Below are 22,542 nucleotides of genomic sequence, written 5' to 3' on the forward strand. Positions count from 1 at the left end.
CTTCTGCCTCCTTCTCTTTTCTCCCATTTTTTCTCTGTCATCCCTCCATCCCCTGCTCCTCACCATGGCAGGTGCTAACAGCAAATCCGATGCGTTTCTTCTCGCGGTCAAACACCACGTAGAAGCCTTCCATGATGACGGCGCCCATCACTGTGCCGGTGCTGGACTGGGACACAGCAAACTTGTAGCAGTCCTCCTGAGCAGAGGCCACGTCTTCCACTGGACGCAAGTATTGCTGCATACAAAAGAAAAAAAAAAAGTAGAGTCAGACACCCAGCATCAGGCATGCACAGCCCTTGTGTAATCACCATTACTTCATTCTTAAAATACACCATCATGTGAGATTTGCAAATCACTGCATGTTGTTGTTATTTACTCTTTACAAAACATCTCAGCTATTTTGTAACAGCGTTTGAGGACACGGTAAAGAAATTAAAACGATATTGTGCCTTCATTGCTAAAAGCGGGTCACCTGGCTTATTGTTAGGTGGTCGCTAGGCAACATGACGAAGTAATACATCATCCATAATTCAAAAGTTTTGGATATAAATGAGATGTCATTGTCATGAAATTAAAACAATGCTATGCTTTTATAAGATGTTAGAGGTGCATAAATATTAAAAATATGGGCAACACCCAGCGCTACCCCTCAGCCTCCCAGTAGATGCACTGATGGTACCAACTACATTCTTGAGTTATCGGATTCAAAAAACATCTTAGTATGTGATATAGATAAAAGCCTTCAGGGGCCTAAGATGTACCTGTATGTCAAGTCTGGTTGCTCAACTCCTGCATGTGTAGGAGGAATTCACAGGCAAAGAGACAGAGAGTTTGTGCATCATGCTCAGATATTGCAATGTCAGAGTGCTAGATGAAGCTAAACGAGAGATAGCAGCGATGTCTCCAGAAATCATGACAATGGTATAAAATGTAGAAAGGATTTTTTTTCTACTGACATAAACAAAATCAATCTGCAGAAAGAAATGTCCGTGTAGAAAATAGTTCCCAAACCAAAGTGCTCACAACTGCTCACAACTAGATGGTAGTAACCAGACCGAAAAGCAGCGCACATTTCAGTGCTTTATTTCGGTGCTTTTTTTTCCTGAGATGTCATACACTTCAGATTCTAGCCAATCATTTTACCTTTCCGAGGATAGTAGGCGGGCCCAGGTACGTACGTTCTTTTAGAGCAGAGCTACAGATTAAAAATGCCCAAGGCGAAGCGGTCAAAAGTCTGGCTGTACTTCACAGCAAAATATGCAAACTCAGCAGCCTGCAACAAGTGCTTTAAGCTGATACTGTGATACTGTCAAAGGAGGTAACTCCTCGAATCTGATGAAACACCTGGTGACACATAGAGCTTTTTTTAAATCCGAGAAATGCGCCGTATTTGATAGCTTGCTGCGAGACCTCACATCGAGCACATCTACTGCGGGTGTGGTGCCTGTTATCGGACATGGAGCAACATCCCCCAAGAACCCGAAGAGGAGAGTCCTGGCCCCTAGCCCTGCCAGTGTAGCAGAAATGATGACGGATGATGATGGCAGCAGCAGCCGTTCTTCTCTGCGTGAGTAGCTTAATGTTGTTCGTGTGCAATTTACGTTGAGTACGCTAACCACGTTATTACATTAATGTATGTAAGGTGAACTAGCAAACACCGTCATAGTTACATGCGGCTGTCTTCTTGTTTGATGGCAGATGCTCCCTTCACCCTGGCCAAAAAGGCTAAAATGACCAGAGAAAAAGAGGGAAACAGTTAAACATGAGAGGTTTTTGGACCAATTTTGTGTTTTCCATTCTTTGAGCACCGGTTCGAGCACCGTTTAAGCACCGGCACCGTTTCAAAAGTACCAGTTTGGCACCGGTATCGGATAAAACCCAAACGATACCCATCCCTACTTACAACAAGGTTTGTGTTTTGAGTAACTTGGTTACTTTTTTTTATACAGAGACTAGAGAGCTCACTAAAATGCCTGTATCACCCTAATTTCTCATTGCACAGTTTTATTCTTAGAGCCTGTTAGAGTAGCTTTGCATAGTGGGAAATAATCCTTATTTATCTTGTACCAGGCCTTACTGAAGTGCCCTCAGCTGCCTGAAACAAGCTGTTTTAGCTTTATTTAAGTCAACCTCCTTTTCAGTGGCTGCCCCTGGGAAACACAAAAGCTGACCGTATGATTTTTTGGCTCATACAGTTTGACTGTACATACACTAACCTCACTAACCGGACTTGTTTAATATGAACATCCTGGCTATAACAACACACTAGACTAGTAGCAGATATTGTTTGCTGATCAGTACTGAGCTATGACCTAGAATCAATGATGTAATTGCAAAGCTGTCCACTAGAGAGCGATCATGTTTTCATATTTAAAGGATCTTATTCAGAACAAATAACAATCAGATTACAGAGGCAGATTTTTCCAGCTCAAGTGTTCCTGTATATGCAGTTGTTATAGCAAAGTCATTCACTGTATTATACCTGCTACAGACATTCAAACAGAGGGACACAAAGTAAAATAAATAAGCTTTTAATTTTTCTGACAGCATCAAGGTCACAACCCACTCAGATATTTATTGCAGTGAACTTTTCTTTGACATCTCAAATTCTATTAATCTCGTCACCATCAAGGTCTGTCTGAGCGGCTTCCAATTTATAAAAAAACAACAAAAAAAGGATGTTGAATTACTTTTTAAACCTTTAGAAAATATATTCAAAGGACATTCAAACGTGTTCTTTTCTTTTGTCACGGTTTCTAGTTGTGCTTTCATTCCATGAGGAGTGGAACTGCATATATTGGTGTGTTTGCTCTGACCACAGTTTTTGTACTGTGCAAAGTCCAAATGAAAGTTAAAACTTTTCACTTACTGATGAATACACGGTGTCAAGACCTCATACAGTGTGCGGCATGCTAACTACATTCTTGCATAACTGCGTCTTCCACCAATGATGGAAATGAATAACATTTTTAAATGTAATCTTCTTATCAAAAGATCTTACAAAATAACATTTAATTTCACATCACCCGGAGAGAATTCAAGGTTGAGCAATACAGCTTTATGTCCCCGACCCTTCTAAAACTCCAGCTTTATAAAATTATACTCAGATCCAGAGCGAGACTGCTGTGACTACCTGCGGCAGGATGGAGATTCTGAAGGACTGGTTACGGACTTCGCTCATCAGGTAGAGGGAGATGACGGGGAAGATGTGCCAGGGCGTGGTGCCAGCCTGCCAGCACACCAGCTGCTCCCCGAGCCAGAACCCAGAGGGAAACTGCTCGGTCTGAAAAATCAGGGTCGGAAGGACATTAGTTGGTTCTCATAATCCACTCAGTACAAACCAGACGACCAGGGCGGTGATATAAACGTGATGGTACATTGTAGTAGTACTGACCGAGGAAGCAGCTTCAATAGCTTTGACTGCAGCCTGGAACACTTTTCTAGGCAGTCGAAGGTTGGTAGTTCCACTGTCCACAATGCTCTTATCGTAGTTGTACTGTAGAAGACAATGACACAGTCAGGCATATTTCAAATTTCTTACACATCCTTCATTAGTCTGTTTGTGGTTTTTTTTAGCTTTCGTAGGAATCTACCTATCGAGCCTCACCTCTTTACAGTCCATGTTCAGGTCCTGTCCGTTTACCTCAATACGTACGATGATAACCTCATAGTACCACTCCCTGCGGATGGGTGTGTACCAAAGCTCTCCCACATAGAGTGATGGATCCACACCTCCAATGATCTGAAAGCAAGGGGAATAATAGAGTCCAATCCGGCGTAACACATGTGCACTAGTACCTACTCAACCCTGCTTGCCTTTGCTTGGTTTTTAGAGTTGTCCACTTATGCCCTGTCCAATCTGAGTCCATCTGAAAATGTGACGTCAGCAGACTGCATGTCACCAATTGGCTAGTCATTGGCGTCACTCGATGAACCATGAGAGCATCTTCTTCATGAAAATAAACCACCATTTTTGAAACCCGGCAATGAGTGCAATGGTTACATGAAAAACCCCACGTGGTACCTGAATCGGACAAACAGCCATATACTGAGAAGCAGGTATACCATCGCCTCAACGTCCCCCACTGTTGTCTTGTGTTTGTGTTAGATACAAATGAAGTCACAGGAGTTACGGGCGTGTTGCTATAACCACCCATGAGCATTAGGTGGTGCTCAATTGTAATGGAAAACGACCGAAACCAAGAAGACTCGAGTCGAGTCGAGTAGGTACGAGTGGAAAAGAGCTATAAGTGTTTCTCACCATGCTTCCGCCAACTGTAGCGCTGCCCAGGGAGTAGTTTTGTGTGAAGCCTGCACCACACAGCTGGAGAGAGAAGAGGTTGGGGACAGGAGTCTGGCGAACCAAAGAGTCAAAGAAAGGCTCCAATTTCTCATCAGGCTGGAGGGAAACACAGACAAATAAGTCCAGAATAGAACCGGGAATCAGACCATAGCTACAGATTCAATACTATCATGATATAAATGGTATATCTATATAGCAATGATTATAAAGAATAATCATCTACCACACATGACATCATCTGTGTAACCGGACCCTAAAAAAGGAAAGATGCAAAAACTATGTGTTGACTGCACTGTGGTGCTAATGTACGTGTGTGTTCACTGTTTTCTCATTTTAATAAAGTTCAGTATTGTATTTTTTTAGGTAAACGTTTCAATAAAAATGTTAATATTTGGCACCTCTGTGTAAATAATGTTTGAGAGGATGCAATGAAATATATTGCCGGGTCAATATTTTGTCCCGTCCCAACCTGCTTTCAGTTTCTTAAATATCCTCCTGACACATCAGCAGTTCTGCTGTCTAATCACATATTACTTTTCTGCAGATGTCAGTGTGGCAGTTATTATGCCAATAGGTGTAAGTGTGATACAGGATTCAAAGTCCAAGGTCTTTCCTTGGACTTTGAATCCACTTCCATGTTCTGTGGAAATTGTGGCTGAAAATATGAACAAGTGAACCTAATTCAGACCACTGTCACAGCCCCAAATAATTACATACTCAAAACCCCCCAAACACCTTACTGTCACGAATAAAATATACTTACTTTTTATTGTATCATAAAGTGGGCATTTATGCCGTATGTAATAAAACTACACTGATCTTTGACATCTGAGTAACAAAATCGAATCACAGTTTAGGTTTAAATTGAAAGAACCAAACTTTTTTCATCACCAGTTCAATAGTTTCTTGATCTTTTGCTAGATTAGTAGCATCGCTTACCCACATCTGATACTGTGCCGCTTGACAGTTTGGTCACATGCTCTCACTAATTTCCACAAGAGCTAAATATAGATGTATGATGTGATAATAAAATCTATTTTGCATGTCCTCACATTCATTTGTTCTCCTTTATAATTTCATCACATGTCACTTTTAAGTAAGTGTATTAGCAGTCGAGACATAATCTAACTTCTAGCCCTAACTTTAATATGTTAGGCTGCTTTGGATAATGGCATTTGTAAGTGTCTTGTAAAGTTTGAATTGAGATTTTCTTTTCTCATATTTTGGAGAGACAGAGTGATTCTTACCCGGGCTATATCAGCATAGGCAAGCCCCAGGATTCCCTCCCAGTTAGATCCATTGATAAAGAAGCGATCCGACTGTGTGATTGCAGCAATATTGGCGCGCAGCGTGGCGTTGGGTCCATGCGGGACTGAGACTAGGTCGGTGCCCAGCTCTCCTTCCCAGCGTCCCTGTGTGTAGGGAACATACACACTCCTACCCAGGTCGCGGTACGAGGTGGAGCTGTTAATGAACAAGGGGCAGGATTCGTTTTACTCTCCTCCAGCCTTCATAAAATGTTTCCGAACAACTTCTATATCTGACTGAGTCTCTACTCACAGCGATCGATGGTAGTATCTGCGCAGGAAAGGATGAGCAGCCGCCCCGACTGCAAAGTTACTGCTTCCAGTATCCACCAGGATATTCAACTGAATGCAGGAAAGCAGAGAGAGGGATTTATTAAACAAATACCACAAGCTTGTAAAACAATATTACGTTTGCTGTCTACAATCGATAACATCAATATTTTATAGATAGTTTAAGGTCTTACAGGCTGTTTTTGGCAAGTAATTAGCCTCATCTCTAACTGACTTTCATTTTTCACCTCAGGAATTTACTGTACACATCACTCTATTGTTGTAGTGTGTTGTGATGCTGCCTTTTGACCTGAATGTCCTTCTCTGTCCCCTCTCTGTCTCCACTCCAACCCTCCCCTCCTCTCAGGTTGCCCATTCTACTCCCCGTCTCCTCCTCTTCTGTCAGCATCTCTAATGCAAGTATCGTATTTTGCGTAGTCGGTCAAAACAGTTAGTAAAAGTATGAATGGAGCACCGCAGCAGACAGCGAGGAGAGGAGAAATAAGCCACGTCTGCCTCATGTTAATTATGTATAATACTACACGATCATTTACAACTATGCATGACTGTGTACCCCATGTTGCACAGCACCATTTCTGACTGCATTTTATTGATAAATGAGAAATTCAGAGAAAGACCGAGACTTCAGCTGAGAGCAGAGACAGAGTGGCACAGAGAAACCCAAACAGATGAACACACAGGCAGACACTGAACCAACAGCAAGCTGTTCAATAATGGATTGGCTCTTTAAATATCCAGAGAAGTGCTGGAGTCTCAAGGGCCAGCACTGAAAGCCCAGAATAAATCCTCACTGTCTATCTTACCAACAAACACACACATACATACACACACAGAGACATACATATGTTCACATCACTGACATCCACCTGTACTTTCCCCAAAAACACGGTCAGCCATATTTCTGTACGCACCCTGTCCTCCTTTCTTGGAAAGAAATTTGCTGACTACACTTTATAGGTCTGAATCTTTCACACACGCATCCTGAGTCACCGAGATGTGCGCGGGGCCACACACACAAGGATCCCAAATGCCGAAAGCCACTGCATCCTGACACACTGAGACCTCATGCCTCTCCCTGCACTCTCTCTATCTGTCTTCCTGTCCTCTCTGGCAGAGTGCCTGTCTGTTCCATCCATTATACACCCTTCCCCCTTCACTATGGAGGAGAAATCATTTAGCAGTTACGAGAACAGAATGCAACCTACATTCTGTTTTTGAAAGTTACTGTAAATGGATCAGGGTCATTTCCGCAACATTACTTCTAATAAATAAATGTAAAGTGTCTCCTTCGTGTCTCTGTATGTGCTCATTAAAATTCAAGACCATTTGGCCAACGCTGACCAAATGATTCATCTAGTGCTCTGAGTTATAGTGCCACTCTTAATCTCTAACACATACATATCTACATCCAAAGGTTTATATACTCTATAGTTTACTTCTTGAAGTTGGCTCTGAGGATCTCCAGGGGTGTGTGACTGACAGTCAAAACAAAACAAATAAACTTGTTATGAATAATTTTTGTTTTAATAACTACCAAAATGCAATTAAAAATGCATTTTGTACGCATTATTCACATACACATTATTATTGGCCCGGTAGCAATTCTGACATGACTGTCACCAGGGATGTCACCAGAACACATACCTGTGGTACCTTTCCATACCAAAATTCTGAGAACTTTTTTCAGTACCACAGATACCGTAGCCAGCATTCGTAATGAATAGGAGAAAAAGTTTTGCTACTTGGATAATTGATACTAAATACTACAATCAGATTAGATACTCATTTGCAACAGTAGCATCTTCCTCTCCTCTAGCTGAGAAACAACTGCAGCTCTGCAGACCAGCACAATGCCCCTCCCCTCACTAGCAGCTGAACGTGTGAACAGCAGCACAGCAAACTTTGATGAAGCATCTTGAAGATTAATTTCAAGAGATCAGTAAAGCATATGTTTCTTTAATACTAAAGTACTGAACAATTACCATAAATGTTAACCTGACTGGTGCACGTTAGCCATTTAACTATTAGCCACATAACCCACATTAGTTGTCCAATAACAAGGTTATTATAGTAAACTAAAACTAAACTAGTTAAAAGTAGATCTGAAAACACATTTCAGTTAACTAAAATAAAAATAAAAAGCAAAAAGTAATTTAACTGAAACAATTTTGTGAACTTGGAAAACTAATAAAAATAAAGAATAAAAAAATATAGAGGCAGTATCTTAAGTTTTCGTATTTGTTAGTAAAAATGTTCTTACAACTTGCCTGATCAGTCATTGATGGATGAGACTCTGGATGTCTAAAAGACGGAGAAACAACTGCCTTCAAAAGGTTTTGCATTTCTATTGTATAATGTATATACTATAATATAAGACCTATACTGATTTTCCTAAATCTTGCATCTGCCATATGCCCTCCACATTTTAATCATTTTAAAAGATTAAAACTAATTAAACTAGATTAAACATTTTCAAACAATAAAAACGAAACTGAAATAAGACAATCCTCTTTGAAAACTGACTGAAAGTAAACAGAATTTTTAAAAACAATGAGTAAAAATGAAAAAAAAAAATCTAATTACTAAATAAAACATTATAACGATAAAACTCAGCCCTGAAGGTAGGCAGCAAATGTTTTCCCCATCTGTAATACTGTTAATAGACGGTGTTAAGATTACAGGATAACAGCTATTTGAAAGTCTTATGGTTCAAGTCCCTGACTGAAGTTGAAGCTGCCACAAATATCAGCAATGAAAATATGGTACCAAGTCACCAGAAGGAAATTAACAGGGAATTTTTCCCTTTGTGGCATCCAAAATGATAACACACATATATATAGTCATTTCCTGGGTATCGGAAACAAGTTCGAAATTCAATTAGCATGACAGATAGTTAATCTGAACTCTTTCAGACCATCTTTGTGGTGCTTTGATGGCTTTTGGAACACACACATATGCTTTGTTTTTAAAAACTTAACTTTTGGCAAATGAAAATAATTAAGGATTTTCCTGCTGCTTGAATCATCAAATCATGTATTATATGTTGCAGAAATGTGTGGCACTTTGTTCCATGTATAACCTTGCAAACAGAACTTAGCAGTGCTACCAGCACTAGCATTGGTTTCTTCCATGCTAGCATCCACCGCTTGGGCTGTAGATTGCAACTTGTACAGTTTATTGGTGCAGCTTTCTAGGATTTGCTGATAAATTTAGCACTTAGGATAATCAGATGTCAATACTCCTCCTGAGTTAGCGGGTTCCAGAAAACAGGATTTATTTTTGGTTCTTAGGGAGATAGATAATCATTCAGGTACCACCAGCAAAGCCAAACATTTTTTTTGCGTGTGCTTAAAAACACAACAGTTCATGGAGCCTGGTCAGTGTTCTGTGTATGCCTTATTTGACGAGTCACAAATACACAACAGTGGCTGTACAGATTAAAAGTTGAAAGTTTTAGCACTGTTTACATTTAGTGCCACCATCTTGGATTGTTGGGGACGTTCCACAAAACATTTACAACTGGGAACTCAAAATCTCTGAATTCCAACCTGTTCAGGATTGCAGCATTAATGATATGTTACTAATGTACCTAAATATCTGTGCAGATGTTTCCAAAGAGCTGAAGTTGTGTTTGAGCTTAACAAAGTTCATTCTGTTCTGGATGTAGTTTGTACTTTCCCATCGGACTCATCCATTTGTGCAATAAAAATAATGTTTATATCCAAGCTGCAGACTCCGCCATGATCGTCTGCCAGAGAGTGATTAACTGTATTTGCCAAAAAACAACTGTCGGTATTTAACCGTTAATAGATGACTTATTGGCTTGTAATCTGTTAAACATATGTCAAACATATCTCTCGTGAGTGATGTCTCAATATTCCAAGTATCAACAAGGATTTTCCCACATTTTAATCAAAGTGTGATGACAGTGTTTAGGTTCTTTCCAAATGTTCCCAGACCTGTATATAAAAGATTAAAGCAGCTACTATGAAGTCACCCACTGAGGCTTCATAACAAGACTTTTCCATGTGTTTTTCCATCCCAGTGCTTTTAAACCAGAAGGGAAGAGAAAGTGGCGAAAATGACTGTGAAGCTGAAGACACCACACATCCCTGACATACCTTGATAATTTTGCTTTCTAATAACAATCATTTTACTAAATTAACTTAATATTTTACTCATTAAGACATTACACTAGTGACTGAGCCGATAAACTCATCAGTGTTTTCTGATGTTGCAGAGCAAGACAGACAAGGATCCCCACAGACTACACAGCTGGATGTCAAGTTTGCAACCAGAGGAGTCGCCCCCTGGTGACCTCTAAAAACATTGCAGATTTAAAGTAAGTCTTCCCTGGGTTCACTTTTCAGACTCAGAGCTACGTCCACACCACACAGATGAAAAAATCTTTGAGAATTAGAAGCTTTATAAACAAAACCTTTATCTATCTTAAAAATTCCTAAAGTTAGTTAAAACGCATTTTTATTTCATACCACAGAGAAATAAAGGCAGGAGAAAGAAAAATGGTGGCTACAGTTTTGACGAGCTTTCAACAAAATTGGATTTTGCCCTTAAGTGAATTCATATTGATTATCCTCAGGTCAGGGGCCATCGAGCTGGTAGTTACCAGGGTGACAGTGATTTTTTTTGGCATGATCAGGCTCAAAAGTAAAAAGACACCCTTTTGACTCATAAAGAATTTATGATAGATAACAAACTAGAAGACTGGCTTTTTAGTTAAAGTTATTTATATTACAGAAATGAAAGTAAATAAAAGTGTTCTGTGGGTGGTTACCTCACTGAGCTTCTAACACCTCTAAATTTTGGATGCTCTTTCTTACTTCCACGGCTACATATCAAAGGTCACTGTTTTTGTTTTCTTTCTATTTTTTAGAAGGTTATGTCTGCAACACAAAGATTCAGAAAATGCCAACAAACAGTCTCTGACGCATTCCTCAAATTACAATCAATATATTTTTTTGAAGACAGATTTCCTGCACGGCTTCCTATATTTCACTTAACGTCAGACTTTGGCTTCCTGCGCTGAAAGATTAGAATAATGAATAAATAACAATCACTCCAGCCACCAACACACAGTGTTGCCTGTCAGTGCTGACTGGCCTCTGCTGCCGGGGACTGATCTGCAGCAGACAGATCTCCTTCTCACCCTCTGGCTCTCTCACTGACACAGGAAGAATCAGTGGCAAAGTGACACCTCCGCTTAGCACCTTCGGCCTTCCATCTCCCACACCATCTCATTGCTTTTGTTTCCTGAAAGCTGCCTGTCTGATTTCCACGTCCTCCCTCTGTAACACACACACACTTGTTTCTCCTTCCTCTTCTTCCACTCTCAAACTCCCACTTTCTTCTCTTTGACCCTTGTCCCTCTGTTTATGTTCTTCTGTCCCTGTCACCCCACTCCATCTTTCCCTTTTTCCTCCTTCTCTTTTGGCAGATCCTCTCATTCCATCTCTCCCTCCGTGCTCGCCCTTTGTGTGCCAGCCTGTACACCGCAGCTGCACCCAGCTGGCAGTCCTCACTCTGCAGAATTAATGGTTCCATTATCTGCCCGTATCATTCAGTCCTTTCTCACACTTTCACAGGGATTCACACACGTACTCTAACAAAGACTATATATATGAGCATATATGCTGACACACTGATGCAACACTAAGGTGACTGTGTAATACAGATAACATCACAGGGTATGTCTTGTGCCAATTGATAACCCTGGATCCAATGATAATTTCAAGCTGGTTTTGCCTGATAGGTCTGAGTACTCTTAAAGAAGGATGTTTTAAGGATAAGATATTGATTTTTTGGGTGTGCCTGGTGTTAATTACATTGATTTTCTTACAGTGGGTGTGTGTTCATTGGTTAAAAAAGTGATGAGATACACACTGAGGAGTCAGGGGACATCAAATCAATTACTCTTTGTGAATGAAACCTCTACCTTTTGCGGAGGAGAACCCACGGCCATCTCCACGTAGTATCCCTGGCCAGACTTCCCACGCAGGTTATCAATCATGTCCACGAAGCTGATACCGCCCGCTGGCGCTCCTCTCCGCCTGCGCGCAGGGCTCCTGCTCGCGGAGGCGGCAGGTGGCAGCGGCGGTGGTTGTTCGCCGCGAGCACCTTGCCGCAGTGGCACGCGGATGGCTAGAGACAGGCCCGAGGAGTTGGGGGCGGTTTGACCGCTGCTGAGCAGACATAAAGTCGTCCATATAAATATACCCGTTAACCAGCGAGGCTGTAACATGTCCATGGTGAAACCGGGTAAAAGTTTTGATTTTGTCGTGTTCAAGTCTGACTTAACGACACTCGCTTCAGTTTGACATCCAGTCCGCAGCAACCCAGGGGGAGAGCTCAGGTGGTGAGGATGCTAAGATGACGGCTAAAAGCATGATGGCAGTTAAACCACAAACACGAAGAGACGAGGTCACTCTGCGTTCACTCCTGTTTTCTTCATGTTAAATGACACGTCGAGGGGGGGATACTCATGCTACAACATTTAGCATGAGTAATAAATCAAATAGCATAAAATAAGAAATAATAATAAATCGCCCTCACAGCTGATCCAGGCAATCCTCGGTGTCACCGACGCGTAAATTACAGTCTGTGCCTCCGTGAGCCAACAAACTGCAGGCCTGCGTAGTTCCGTCCGCGCATCTTCGTGTCAAACGACATTCACCGCTGACAGGCAGGGCGGTCGGCAGGCTGCCATAATCCGCATCCTTCCCCCTGCCCGACACGTTCTCTCTGTTCTCCGCCTTCAAGTCTTTCACCTCCTCCTCCTCCATCTACCCCTCTGCATCCATCAGAGCTGCAAGAGCGCGAGCATCACCTCCGTCAAGTTAGCTTACATAACCACACAATTTCCTCTAATACTTTTCAAAATAAAACAATTTACACCGATTACGCCTGCATAATCAAAAAAGCATGAAAGGCCCACATTTTTACCCCAATGGGTTCTAAAATTAGACTGCACTGATTATTTGCAGCTCTACACATTGACGGTAACACATCACGTGTCAAACCACTGCAGAAGGCTTGGAGTATACGGCTTTCTTAAAGAGGATTTAACTTAAAACAAGGTTGTTAAAAAGGAACTGCCTGGTTTACAGTACTTTCTTTATAATTCCTTAGTTTTCAGTTTTACAACAGAAAAGGTTACACTTGGTTCCATTTAAATTAAATCGCTCTTGTTTCCTCGACATTTTTTTCTGTATAGCCTGTAATGCTTTCATATCGTCTTTTATTCTGAAGCCGCGGTATTGTAGGTGTCGCAGGTTGTTTGGAAACTGTCCCTAAGAAACATTGCATCCTGGGGAATGTAGTTTTCACCAGTACTCCCTTGCAAATCACGAGGCATCAGTTCCAATATCAGAAACACACCAAACATTCATACAAAACTTCAGGGTGCTGTTTTATTATCTCAGACAACAAACAGATGCATTACAAACGTTGTACACGATTTTATAAATATTGCTATGGAGACGAACTATAACTGCATAGATAACATAACACTATAACTGTATAACTGCGGCGTTAACACACTTAACTACTATGTCCTTGAAGTGCTTGAATGGTATTATTCACAGCGTTTGTCATAATTCATGTAGACATTGGATTTTATGTTACACTTAATAATAATTACAATTAATGATTATAAGTATCCATTAGGCATTATTTTGTAAAATAGTTACTAAAAATGACAATGAACACAGTGTGAAGTTATCACATAATATTATATAACAGGAGGGACATTTTTCATTTAAAACACTTCTTTTGAACCTTGACAGATTGGCGGTCTCATGATGACCCTGCACGGTCCCAGAAGGAGGGGAGATGGAGGCAGGAGGCAGGTGCTAAAAAACTGCTCCCACCTTTCCTCTCCGTGCCTCCCATGGAGTCTTTACTGTGATGAAACAGTTCACACTGCTCCATCATCAGCGGGTCCAGGCCCTCCTGCCCTGAAGATGGAGAAGAAAAATCTTTAGAAAGGTACTGAAGAACATTTAGACCAAATCTGCTGTCTAATAAATATAAATCATTTGCCAAAAGCTTATTTAAATAATTTGGTTGTTCCTATCCAGTTTTAAAACACTGCAGGACTGGTGGGCAAATAAAGCACCAAACAGGCTGCGTTTTTACAGTCTTTTTCTTAAATAATCCTTCTCCGTACAGTTTCATTAAGTAGGTTGAATTCAAACAGGTATCCACTAGTTAAAATTTCTTTATTCCATGAGCTAAAAAGACTTTAACCACATATAACACTGTTTTAAAAAAACGCAAAAGATACTGACTGGTTGAAGTCTTTGATTCACAGTTTATTTGCTCTCCAGATTTGTCGATTTGAGATTCTGCTCTGCCCTCTGGTGGACACCACACTGCTAGAGGACTGGGATTACCCGGCCTACACACAAACACACACAAGAAACCATAGTGAGAAAGAGGAGAGGTAAGTGTTCACCTTAACCTCACACACAAATTAAATACATGGCAGGCAAAGGTGTTCATCCCGGACATGTATAACCTGTCATCTATGAACGTCAGTTCTTTGCATACAAAGGTCAGAGATTAGCTATCATCAAGACTTTCGCCTTATCACTATTTAACGGGTGATAAAAGTGATAAAGAAACAGTGTGATCATGTCGTGATTTCTTCTGGTCTATGGTCTAGGGACAGATATGTTTATTAAATTAGGTGAAGTGCAGGGAAAGTGTGACACTCACCAAGCCTGGGGGTCTGTAGTCCTGAAGCCTTTAGCAAATGGGTTGCTTGCAATTTTTAACTGAGTGATCTAAGAGGAGAGGTTAAAATAAATGGCATGAAAAGCAAAGAATCGCTTAATGCACACAAAAAAAATAATCAAAAATCAAACAGATAAAAACATTGTAATGTCATAATTTTTTTTAGCTTGCATCATGGTTCACTCAGTTCCATACCCTGTGGTTTTGATAAGCAGTTACAGCCATGAAGCGTGTCTCAGGGAACGAGAAAGAGCAGAAGTTCTTGTATGCATTCAAGTGGCTGTTCGGCGCCGGATCCACATACACCACATGGAAGCGTGGTTGATAGCGATGCATGGAGTTCAGTATCATCTGGAAGTGGGGGGACATGAGAAAACAGCTTAGTACTTATTGTTGCACACTGCTATGATCTCTTTTTCTGGCCTTCAAAGTCTGCTCCATTGGAATCTTTTAGAGAAGCTTTGCATGATTCACAATTCAAAATAATCCTTATTACAGCTCCTCAGTTAATTCTCTGTGCGAAAAAGCCCATTTAGCATCATAGCCCCTCATTTAAGACATTCACTAACATGTCCGTTGTCATCCAGCAGGTTGTTGGTGAGCTTTAGGCTGTCGAAGGACACAGTCTGCTTCATCCACTGGGCTCCACGGGCAGGTGAGTCTGGGTGGAAATGCATCCTGCTTGGGGCTGCGACATCTGCTCTTCCCGCCACTAACCAGGATGAGCTGTGGAATGCATATCTTACACACACACACACAAAAGTGTAAAATGTTCAAAGCAGGACTTACAGAGCAACGATGCTTGCAGAATTGTATTCGTGCAAATAACACAACTGTTAAACATCACAAATACACTAAACACAGTTATGCAGGTTGTGTTTCTGACCTGTATCTTTTGCTGTCGACAGGAATAAAATCCATGAGAAGAACATATTCGGCAGAGGGATCCATCCCAGAGATCCGTACCTGGAATGTCGGAAACATCCGCCTGCAAGTTAACAAACAGATTTTAGTGAGAGGTAGTGCAGGAAGACAAATAGGAAACATACAAGATATGATGTTTAGTAGGAGTATGCATAAATGTGAGGATTCTCATCACCTTCCTGCTTTGGTAACAATCATCTCTGTGCCCAGCTGGTCAAACTGCTGCCAAAGTGCCTGCATCTCCAGCTGAACTCTGACCCCACTGATCTGGGGGCACTTTGTGCTCGACAGTGACCCTTCGTCTGCGCAGCAGGGTAGAGACAGATCGCAGCTCTGAGACAGCTGAAGACCTGAGGAGAAGAGAGAATACAATTCTGTTCATATTTGTTGGAACAGATTCTGCCCATGAGCTTTGATGCGATAACTTGGAGTGCGAAACACTTACCATTCATAATTTCGACACTTTTTACTGATAACATAGATGGAGGTGTTATTTTGTTTTTTCCAGTCTTTTCATCCAGATCTAGTCAACACATTCACCCACAGTTTTGCAAAGCAACATGGGACTGAAAAGAACAATTTGTATTCCAGTTTTCAGGTGCTGCAGTAGATGTACATCCAGGTCTGTGGAGTGTCTGGTTGCAGTGAGAAAAAAGCTGGTTTTATACACCATGAGGCTCTCACTGGGGACTTCCATGGTGGACTCATCCATTACAATATTCACGGTGCCATTGACACACACTAATCACAGATGCACTCACTTGCCACCCTGAGAACAGTTAAGGCAAAAATGTGCGCGTGCACACACACACACATGTAGAACTCTCTGCTCTATTACCTATTGTTTCTTATGGCCTGGAGCAATAAGTGAAGCTCGTCCTAACCAACCTTTAGCACATTAATAACACCCTAATCGGCCCAGTGTTACAGGGTGCAGACAGATGAGGACATCATCGAGCTGCTTTTTATTATTCAGAGTATTTTCTGGGAGCAGATTTTCAACACCTTACTAATTAGCGAACCGGTTACTCCTTAACACTGACCAAGGTATACATTTCTGAGGCTGGTTAGAAGCAAGACTCTGACATGTTTAAACATCATCTCTTGTCAAGGATCCACTGATGAATGTTGTTGTTGTTTTTTTAGATTTTGGAGAAAGTTCATCTCACAGTGTTGTTGTGCAAATCATCTTGGGTTGCATGATGACCAGACAACTACTGTTCATATAAGAACTCTATGTGTGTGTGTGTGTGTGTGTATGTGTGTGCGTGTGTGTGTGTAGCTCAATGGGACAGTGTTGAAGGGATCCAGCCTGGAGGGTAGCAGCACACAGCAGAAAGAATGCTTTTCTCCAATAAAGCACAAGACGTAAGTTGTCAATAGACCGGTCACTGTGTGATCAAGTCATTAATCACAGCTTTTGGTGTTCACAAACAGAAATGTCTCATGTGCTATCGTACACCATTCCTAAGTACAACTGATTGTATTAATATTCTTCTCTAGCAGACCTTTCTGATCAATGATGACCTCTTAAAATGCTGTGTGTGTCTGTGTGACATAACCTTAGGGGTTCACTGAGGTCTTAAACACTCTAATGAATCTGAATATGAGCATTGATAACCCTAAAATAGGCGTAGATGTTCAATGCTACTGTTGGGGAATTCTAGGATGAGGAAAAGTTTTACATATCATATAGGAGAGAAAAATAATTTCAGAGTAGTATAAACAGTCAGATGTTTATTGAGCTGTAATTCATCAAGGCACACTTTTCGTCAGACAAGCGTCATTACACAGGAGTTTGAGCACGTGCAATAATTCACATATGATTGCTACACAAAAAGTTGGGCACAGAATGTGAAGAATAGAGCAATTATGTGCTGAGTATCTACACGTCTGTGTGTTTGGGAGCTTGTGCTTGATCATGTATGCATGAAGTAAGCTGGGGAAGAGAGAGTCCTGCTGTTTCATTCATCAGCAAGGCTACATTTTAGGGAAGTGGTCTGTTTGTGAAGAAAGAAGGAATCGAGAGAAATTTGGAATGGATCTAGACATGATAGGAAAGGGAGGTTAGTTATAGGAACAGGGTAGGGAGGATTTAGCTCTTGAAGGTTTCGGAAACGATTGCAAAGATTTGCTGGAGCTTTGCCTTGATGTCTTCGGTCAGAGGATGAATCTTCTCCTTCAGGGCAGTAAGGTCTTCAGCTTTGACGTTTTGTGCCTGGTCGTAGGCCTGCCTCAGCTGCTCCTTGTATTCTTCAACATAGGGAGCCAACATTGCCCTTGCTTGTTCCACGTGTGTAGCAACCCTGGCACGAATACTCTCTACAATGGGTGTCAACGCAGCCTTGGTCTCTTCCACATTGGTGCGAATCTTCTCACGCAGCTCAGTCATAACGGGCTCCAGCTTTGTCTTCAGTTCTTCCATTTCAGCTGTGTGCTTGGCATGGTACTCTCTGACGACGGGCTCGAGCTGGCTGCGGTATTCCGCGAGGTGTCTCTCAATGACTTCCCTCAGTTGAGCACGTTTGGGTTCCAGCTCGATTCTCAGGGCCTCAATATCAGTCACAATGCTGTTACGTAAGTCAGCAGTGGCTTCAGAGACTGTGGTAAAGACGCTGTCGGTCACAGGAGAAACGGAAGCCTGCAAAGTCTTGATCTGAGTGTGCAGGCCCTCCAGGCGCTGAGCCAGGGTGGTCCTGAGAGAGAACAGAGATAGGAAAGCAAAGCCATTTTAGTTAAGCTAAGTGTACACACCAAATGTCGACTGCAAAGTGTAAAAACTGACTAAGGCAGGAAGTTAAACGAACCCCTGGCAATGCATGGACCAATTACAAAAAAGTGCGGCTGATGGACAAGAATGAGAATTCTTACTTGAGCTCTTGGTATGGAGTGTCATCAAGCTGGTCCAGGGCTTTGATGGCACCGTCCTTCGCCTGAGTCAGGTAGACATCCACAGCGGACCGGATTTGGTCCAGCTGGGAAGGTGCATCAGCCTGCAGGGAGGCAGCCTGAGAGCCTTTGACAAGCGAAGAGGGAAAAACTGTTAAAGGGTAAAGTGGACCTGCTAAAGTTCCACATGCATTTTAAATGATTTCCCCCAGGTTGGAAAGGGTGCGTTCAGTACTCACCGACAGCCAGGAGAAGAGTGAGAGCTAGAGCCACAAATTTCATGGTGATGGTCTAGAGCAGAAAAGCAGTTAATGATTAGGAAATGAACATCCAACTGAATAGTAGGAATTCATTAATCCAACAGAGCTTGAATCCTGTGCCTAAAGCAGACTCAGTAGTCTTAGAAGTAAGAATGTCTTAACAGCCCAACACATTGCTGAATTAACCTGAATGAGTTTGCACTAAATGTATAGCAAGCTATTAAAGGAACTTGTAATCTGAGTAGATTACAGAGGATGATTAAGGAGATCAGACCTAAGCTGCTACATAATCCTGTTTCAGGTTTTGCTGTAAAACACGGTCATAGAATTAGCAGGAGACGCTAGAACAATCCCAAAGTTATATCTAATAAAATAAAAAATACAAAAACTTTAAGTCAGAATTACGAATTTTACTTCCAGGAATTTCTTTTTTTCCCTTTGTTTTTCAACTTAGATCTAACAAAAAGTTCCCCGACACTTAGTCCTCTCCGGCTTCCAATTCTGTTCTGCGAGTACCGCAAAGTTGCTTCTCTTACCTGGTGGAGTTCTGGACGAGACTGAACAACTTCAGCAGGGGCAGACTTTTTATAGTCCCTTGGTGGGGGACGAGTCCATGTGGAGAAGGGGGAGGGTGGAGGTGTGAGGTCTGTGTGTCTCCGTGGAGGTGGACCTCAGCCCCCTGTTATCTCCATCAGCAGGAGGACTGGGGTGACAGTTCAATGGTCATCTAGTGGGAGGAGATCAGTCTGCACACACGCATCGACGCACACCATTAACACACAAATATACATTATCAGTATCATATGCGTATCGGTGAATCAGTCCTCCCCGTTTACCACTTTTTTCTTTCTCTCTTTTTAAAAAAAAAAAAAAACTCCGTCTGCTTCTTCTGGGACATCTGTCAGCACCCTTTTCTGCTTCACGAGGACTTTTTCTCATTTGTCTTGTGACCAAATTGTTGCAGAAAAACATGAAAGGCTGACAAGAACAAAGTAAAAATGCCAGTTCAGTGTGAAGACTGAGCCAGGAAGATTGTGAAATTAGAAAGGAAGTGCGAATATTATTATGGGTGTAAAGGGTGACACGAGAGGAGAGCTTGATTGGGCTGGTGGGAAGGTGGGAGGGGGGTGAAAATGAGGACAAGGGTTGAAAATGTTACCTGGGTAAACACATTTCCCAGCAGTCTCTTGTATTTTTCTACATTTTTCACATTCAGTTCACACCAGGTTCTGTAATGGGGAAAGCCACATCCTTCACAGTCCAACTCCTTTCTAAAAAAGCTGCCAGGGTAAACAGACACGAGTAAACAGAAGACAGTGACTTGATGCAATCAGCTCAGAAATGCAGTCATATTAAATCTAAAGTCGTTAAATCACAGGCGGCAACTATGCACACGCGTTCACGCACAAGCAATGCCACATAACATGCAACCTAAAAAAATGTAGACTCATTTTAGATAACAAATTCTCTCACAGGTGTGTTTGCGATGATGACTAATGAGGTCAAAGAGTGATGTTTGCTATGCTGTTGTTTGTTGTCCTATCACCGGTGGACTTTGTCACTGTAGCTTCATGTGATTTTGGGAATAGGAATGAACATAGTGCAAAGATTTGTCTCTAAGTCTGTGCATGAATGTGTCTACTGGGAGTACTTTCATATCTTTCGTTTTTATTTGAAAAGAAGTTGCTGTCAAAAGAGATGGGAGCATAATTTTTATATTTCAGTTGTATTTTAGTAGCCCCTCATCGCTCATGTGCTGAAATCTGAATATTGAGATGGTTTCTGTACCTGAGGAAAGTCATAGAGAGACACGTAGAGTGAATTTGAAGAATTTCATTCAAGCACTAGTGAACATCAATAATGCCCTTTTTATGGCCTTTACATCTTAAAAACCTCATAGTACCATATCATCCTAATAGAGCTCTCTGCTCTCAGACTGCAGGTTTACTTGGTCCTAGCATATTTAAAAGTAGAATGGGAGGCAGAGTCTTCAGCTTTCAGGCCTCTCTTCTGTGGAACCAGCTCCCACTTTAGATTCAGGAGACAGACACCATCTCTACTTTTAAGATTAGGCTTAAAACGTTCATCTTTGATGAAGCATATACTTAGGGCTGGATCAGGTGACTCTGAATCCTCCCTTAGTTACATTATGATAAGCCTAGGCTGCTCGGGGCTTTCATGGATGTACTGAGTGTTTCTTCTTCACTCCCCTTTTCTTCGCTCTTTATGTGTTTATACATGACTACTGCATTCATTCATAGTGATTCATTTCAATTTTAATCTCTGGCTCAGTGTGTGTTTTGTCCTATTTTCCTCCCCTAATCCCCAACCAGCAGATGGCTGCACCTTCCTGAGCCTCGTCCTGCTTGAGGTTTCTTCCTGTTAAAAGGGAGTTTTTCCCTCCCACTGTCACCAAGTGTTTGCTCATGAGGGATACGACACACCAATAGGTCACTATTGCTGTGATGTGGCACTATATATAAAAAAGGAATACAATTTAACTGAATTATACTCTGGGCCATATCTGCAGATTTAAAACGTGTGTATTGCTGGGTTGTTAGGTGCAGTGTTGCACAATAAAAATTCCAGAAGCCTATGTAATCAATGAACGTTTCTTTGAATGCAATCTCTGTGTGATTGCAACATAAGAGCAAGCAACATGTTGCAGGATGCTACCCAAAGAATTTACCTAATGGAAGAGTATTATAAAGTCTGCAAAATGAAGACAGTAGAAGGCTTTGACTCTAGACTTTCATGTCAGAATCATTCCTTGTTTCATAAAGTCTTAAAAAATATTAAGGATTTAAAATGATTTTTAAAAACTGGAAACATCGACTTTTTCTCCACAGCTCTGCACACACGTAGAGGTAGAAATATAGAGGATTCAAGTAATCAAATGTTGACTTGATATATACAGTAGTAGAAAAAAGTGTTTGCACATGGCCTGATGTGAAGCTCAGTGTAGTTTGTGACATTGTGTTTGAGTTCCTGCCTGAACAAAATTCCAGATTAGTTTTGGTGTATTTTCACAATTAGCAGCAGTTCTATTCATTTAAAAGTCTAAACATTTTTTCTCCCCGCTTTCATCTGTCTTTGCTGTTCATTCTTTGACACCTTGGTGTCTTTTTTCTACCCCCGTGTCTTGAAGTATACAAGGAGTCAAGCTGAGCCTGGTGACTCGGTGAGGAGTCACCCACGTCTAACATGTTCACAGCTTCTTCTTTTTTAATCACCACCTGCCATTTGTCTGACACCAATTAACAAATGCCAGCAGTCAAGGTGAAACACAAATCACTGGTAAACATCTTGATGGAAGCCTGGAATGCATTAATTATAAAAACACTGCACCAGTGCCAGATTACATCGGTAAGTTGTTTTCCATTTATAAAGCCAAGTATTTTATGCCACTGCAATGTCACAAATTACTGCTTTACTCAGGCTATAGAATAGAATAGAATAGAATAGAATAGAATAGCCCTTTATTGTCATTGCATATATCCCATATATTTGGAATATATGCAATCTGGAGATGCTGCCTTGAGCTCTGAAGCTGTGAGATGGACTTTCAATGACTTTCTGACAAAAAAAATCCTCAGTGAAAATAATCATTTGGTGCAGGCTCCCACTTGATACACCAGCCACATTAAAAGGCAGAACTGGTTGCCACGTTAGGTCACTGGGTTGATTTGGTGACCATATGTTGTCAGACTAATGAAAAGGTTTGGGTTCAAACCTGCCCTTTTACTCTTTTTCTTCCCCTCATCCTGGCTTTCCTGTCTTATCTCCATGCCCTTAATTATTTTAACGCCTGCTA

At 41.4% G+C, this 22,542-nt stretch overlaps 3 protein-coding genes across 3 annotated transcripts in view; all 3 read right to left on the minus strand.

Annotated features, from left to right (window-relative positions):
- Positions 1–12,687, minus strand: part of bace1 (beta-secretase 1) — a 35,299-nt gene extending 22,612 nt beyond the window's left edge. The window contains exons 1-8 of the mRNA XM_040049508.1: positions 11,855–12,687; positions 5,864–5,952; positions 5,551–5,767; positions 4,262–4,399; positions 3,608–3,742; positions 3,395–3,496; positions 3,134–3,283; positions 64–235 (exon numbers count right to left, since the gene is read on the minus strand). Of these exons, the coding sequence (XP_039905442.1) occupies positions 64–235; positions 3,134–3,283; positions 3,395–3,496; positions 3,608–3,742; positions 4,262–4,399; positions 5,551–5,767; positions 5,864–5,952; positions 11,855–12,166 (1,315 nt within the window). The 5' untranslated portion in view covers positions 12,167–12,687. The remainder of the gene's footprint in view (positions 1–63; positions 236–3,133; positions 3,284–3,394; positions 3,497–3,607; positions 3,743–4,261; positions 4,400–5,550; positions 5,768–5,863; positions 5,953–11,854) is intronic.
- Positions 12,688–12,867: 180 nt separating this feature from the next.
- On the minus strand, positions 12,868–16,097 carry LOC120744931 (T-box transcription factor TBX1-A). The gene is made up of 8 exons (XM_040049509.1): positions 16,025–16,097; positions 15,755–15,929; positions 15,542–15,643; positions 15,225–15,396; positions 14,851–15,006; positions 14,638–14,705; positions 14,208–14,317; positions 12,868–13,874 (listed from the first exon to the last, which is right to left on the minus strand). The coding sequence occupies exons 1-8, from the start codon at positions 16,056–16,058 to the stop codon at positions 13,714–13,716; spliced, it is 978 nt and encodes a 325-aa protein (XP_039905443.1). The 5' UTR covers positions 16,059–16,097; the 3' UTR covers positions 12,868–13,713.
- A 1,206-nt stretch (positions 16,098–17,303) lies between these two features.
- Positions 17,304–18,831, minus strand: LOC120744933 (apolipoprotein A-I-like). The gene is made up of 3 exons (XM_040049510.1): positions 18,708–18,831; positions 18,451–18,595; positions 17,304–18,275 (listed from the first exon to the last, which is right to left on the minus strand). Exons 1-3 carry the CDS (start codon positions 18,748–18,750, stop codon positions 17,675–17,677), a joined length of 789 nt encoding a protein of 262 aa, XP_039905444.1. The 5' UTR covers positions 18,751–18,831; the 3' UTR covers positions 17,304–17,674.
- Positions 18,832–22,542: the final 3,711 nt, after the last annotated feature.

This window comes from Simochromis diagramma, unplaced genomic scaffold (genome assembly GCF_900408965.1).
Source record: "Simochromis diagramma unplaced genomic scaffold, fSimDia1.1 OVJJ01000611.1, whole genome shotgun sequence".
In the NCBI taxonomy this organism is placed as follows: domain Eukaryota; kingdom Metazoa; phylum Chordata; class Actinopteri; order Cichliformes; family Cichlidae; genus Simochromis; species Simochromis diagramma.

Bases quoted from the DNA above. Each gene is read 5' to 3' on its own strand.
- LOC120744933 (XM_040049510.1), bottom strand. From the start codon at position 18,750: ATGAAATTTGTGGCTCTAGCTCTCACTCTTCTCCTGGCTGTCG. The intron at 18,596-18,707 runs GTGAGTACTGAA...CGCTTGTCAAAG, and splicing joins CACTCTTCTCCTGGCTGTCG to GCTCTCAGGCTGCCTCCCTG. The intron at 18,276-18,450 runs GTAAGAATTCTC...GTTCTCTCTCAG, and splicing joins ACTCCATACCAAGAGCTCAA to GACCACCCTGGCTCAGCGCC.
- LOC120744931 (XM_040049509.1), bottom strand. From the start codon at position 16,058: ATGTTATCAGTAAAAAGTGTCGAAATTATGAATG. The intron at 15,930-16,024 runs GTAAGTGTTTCG...TCTTCTCCTCAG, and splicing joins AAGTGTCGAAATTATGAATG to GTCTTCAGCTGTCTCAGAGC. The intron at 15,397-15,541 runs GTCAGAAACACA...TGTGTGTGTAAG, and splicing joins GTCGACAGCAAAAGATACAG to ATATGCATTCCACAGCTCAT.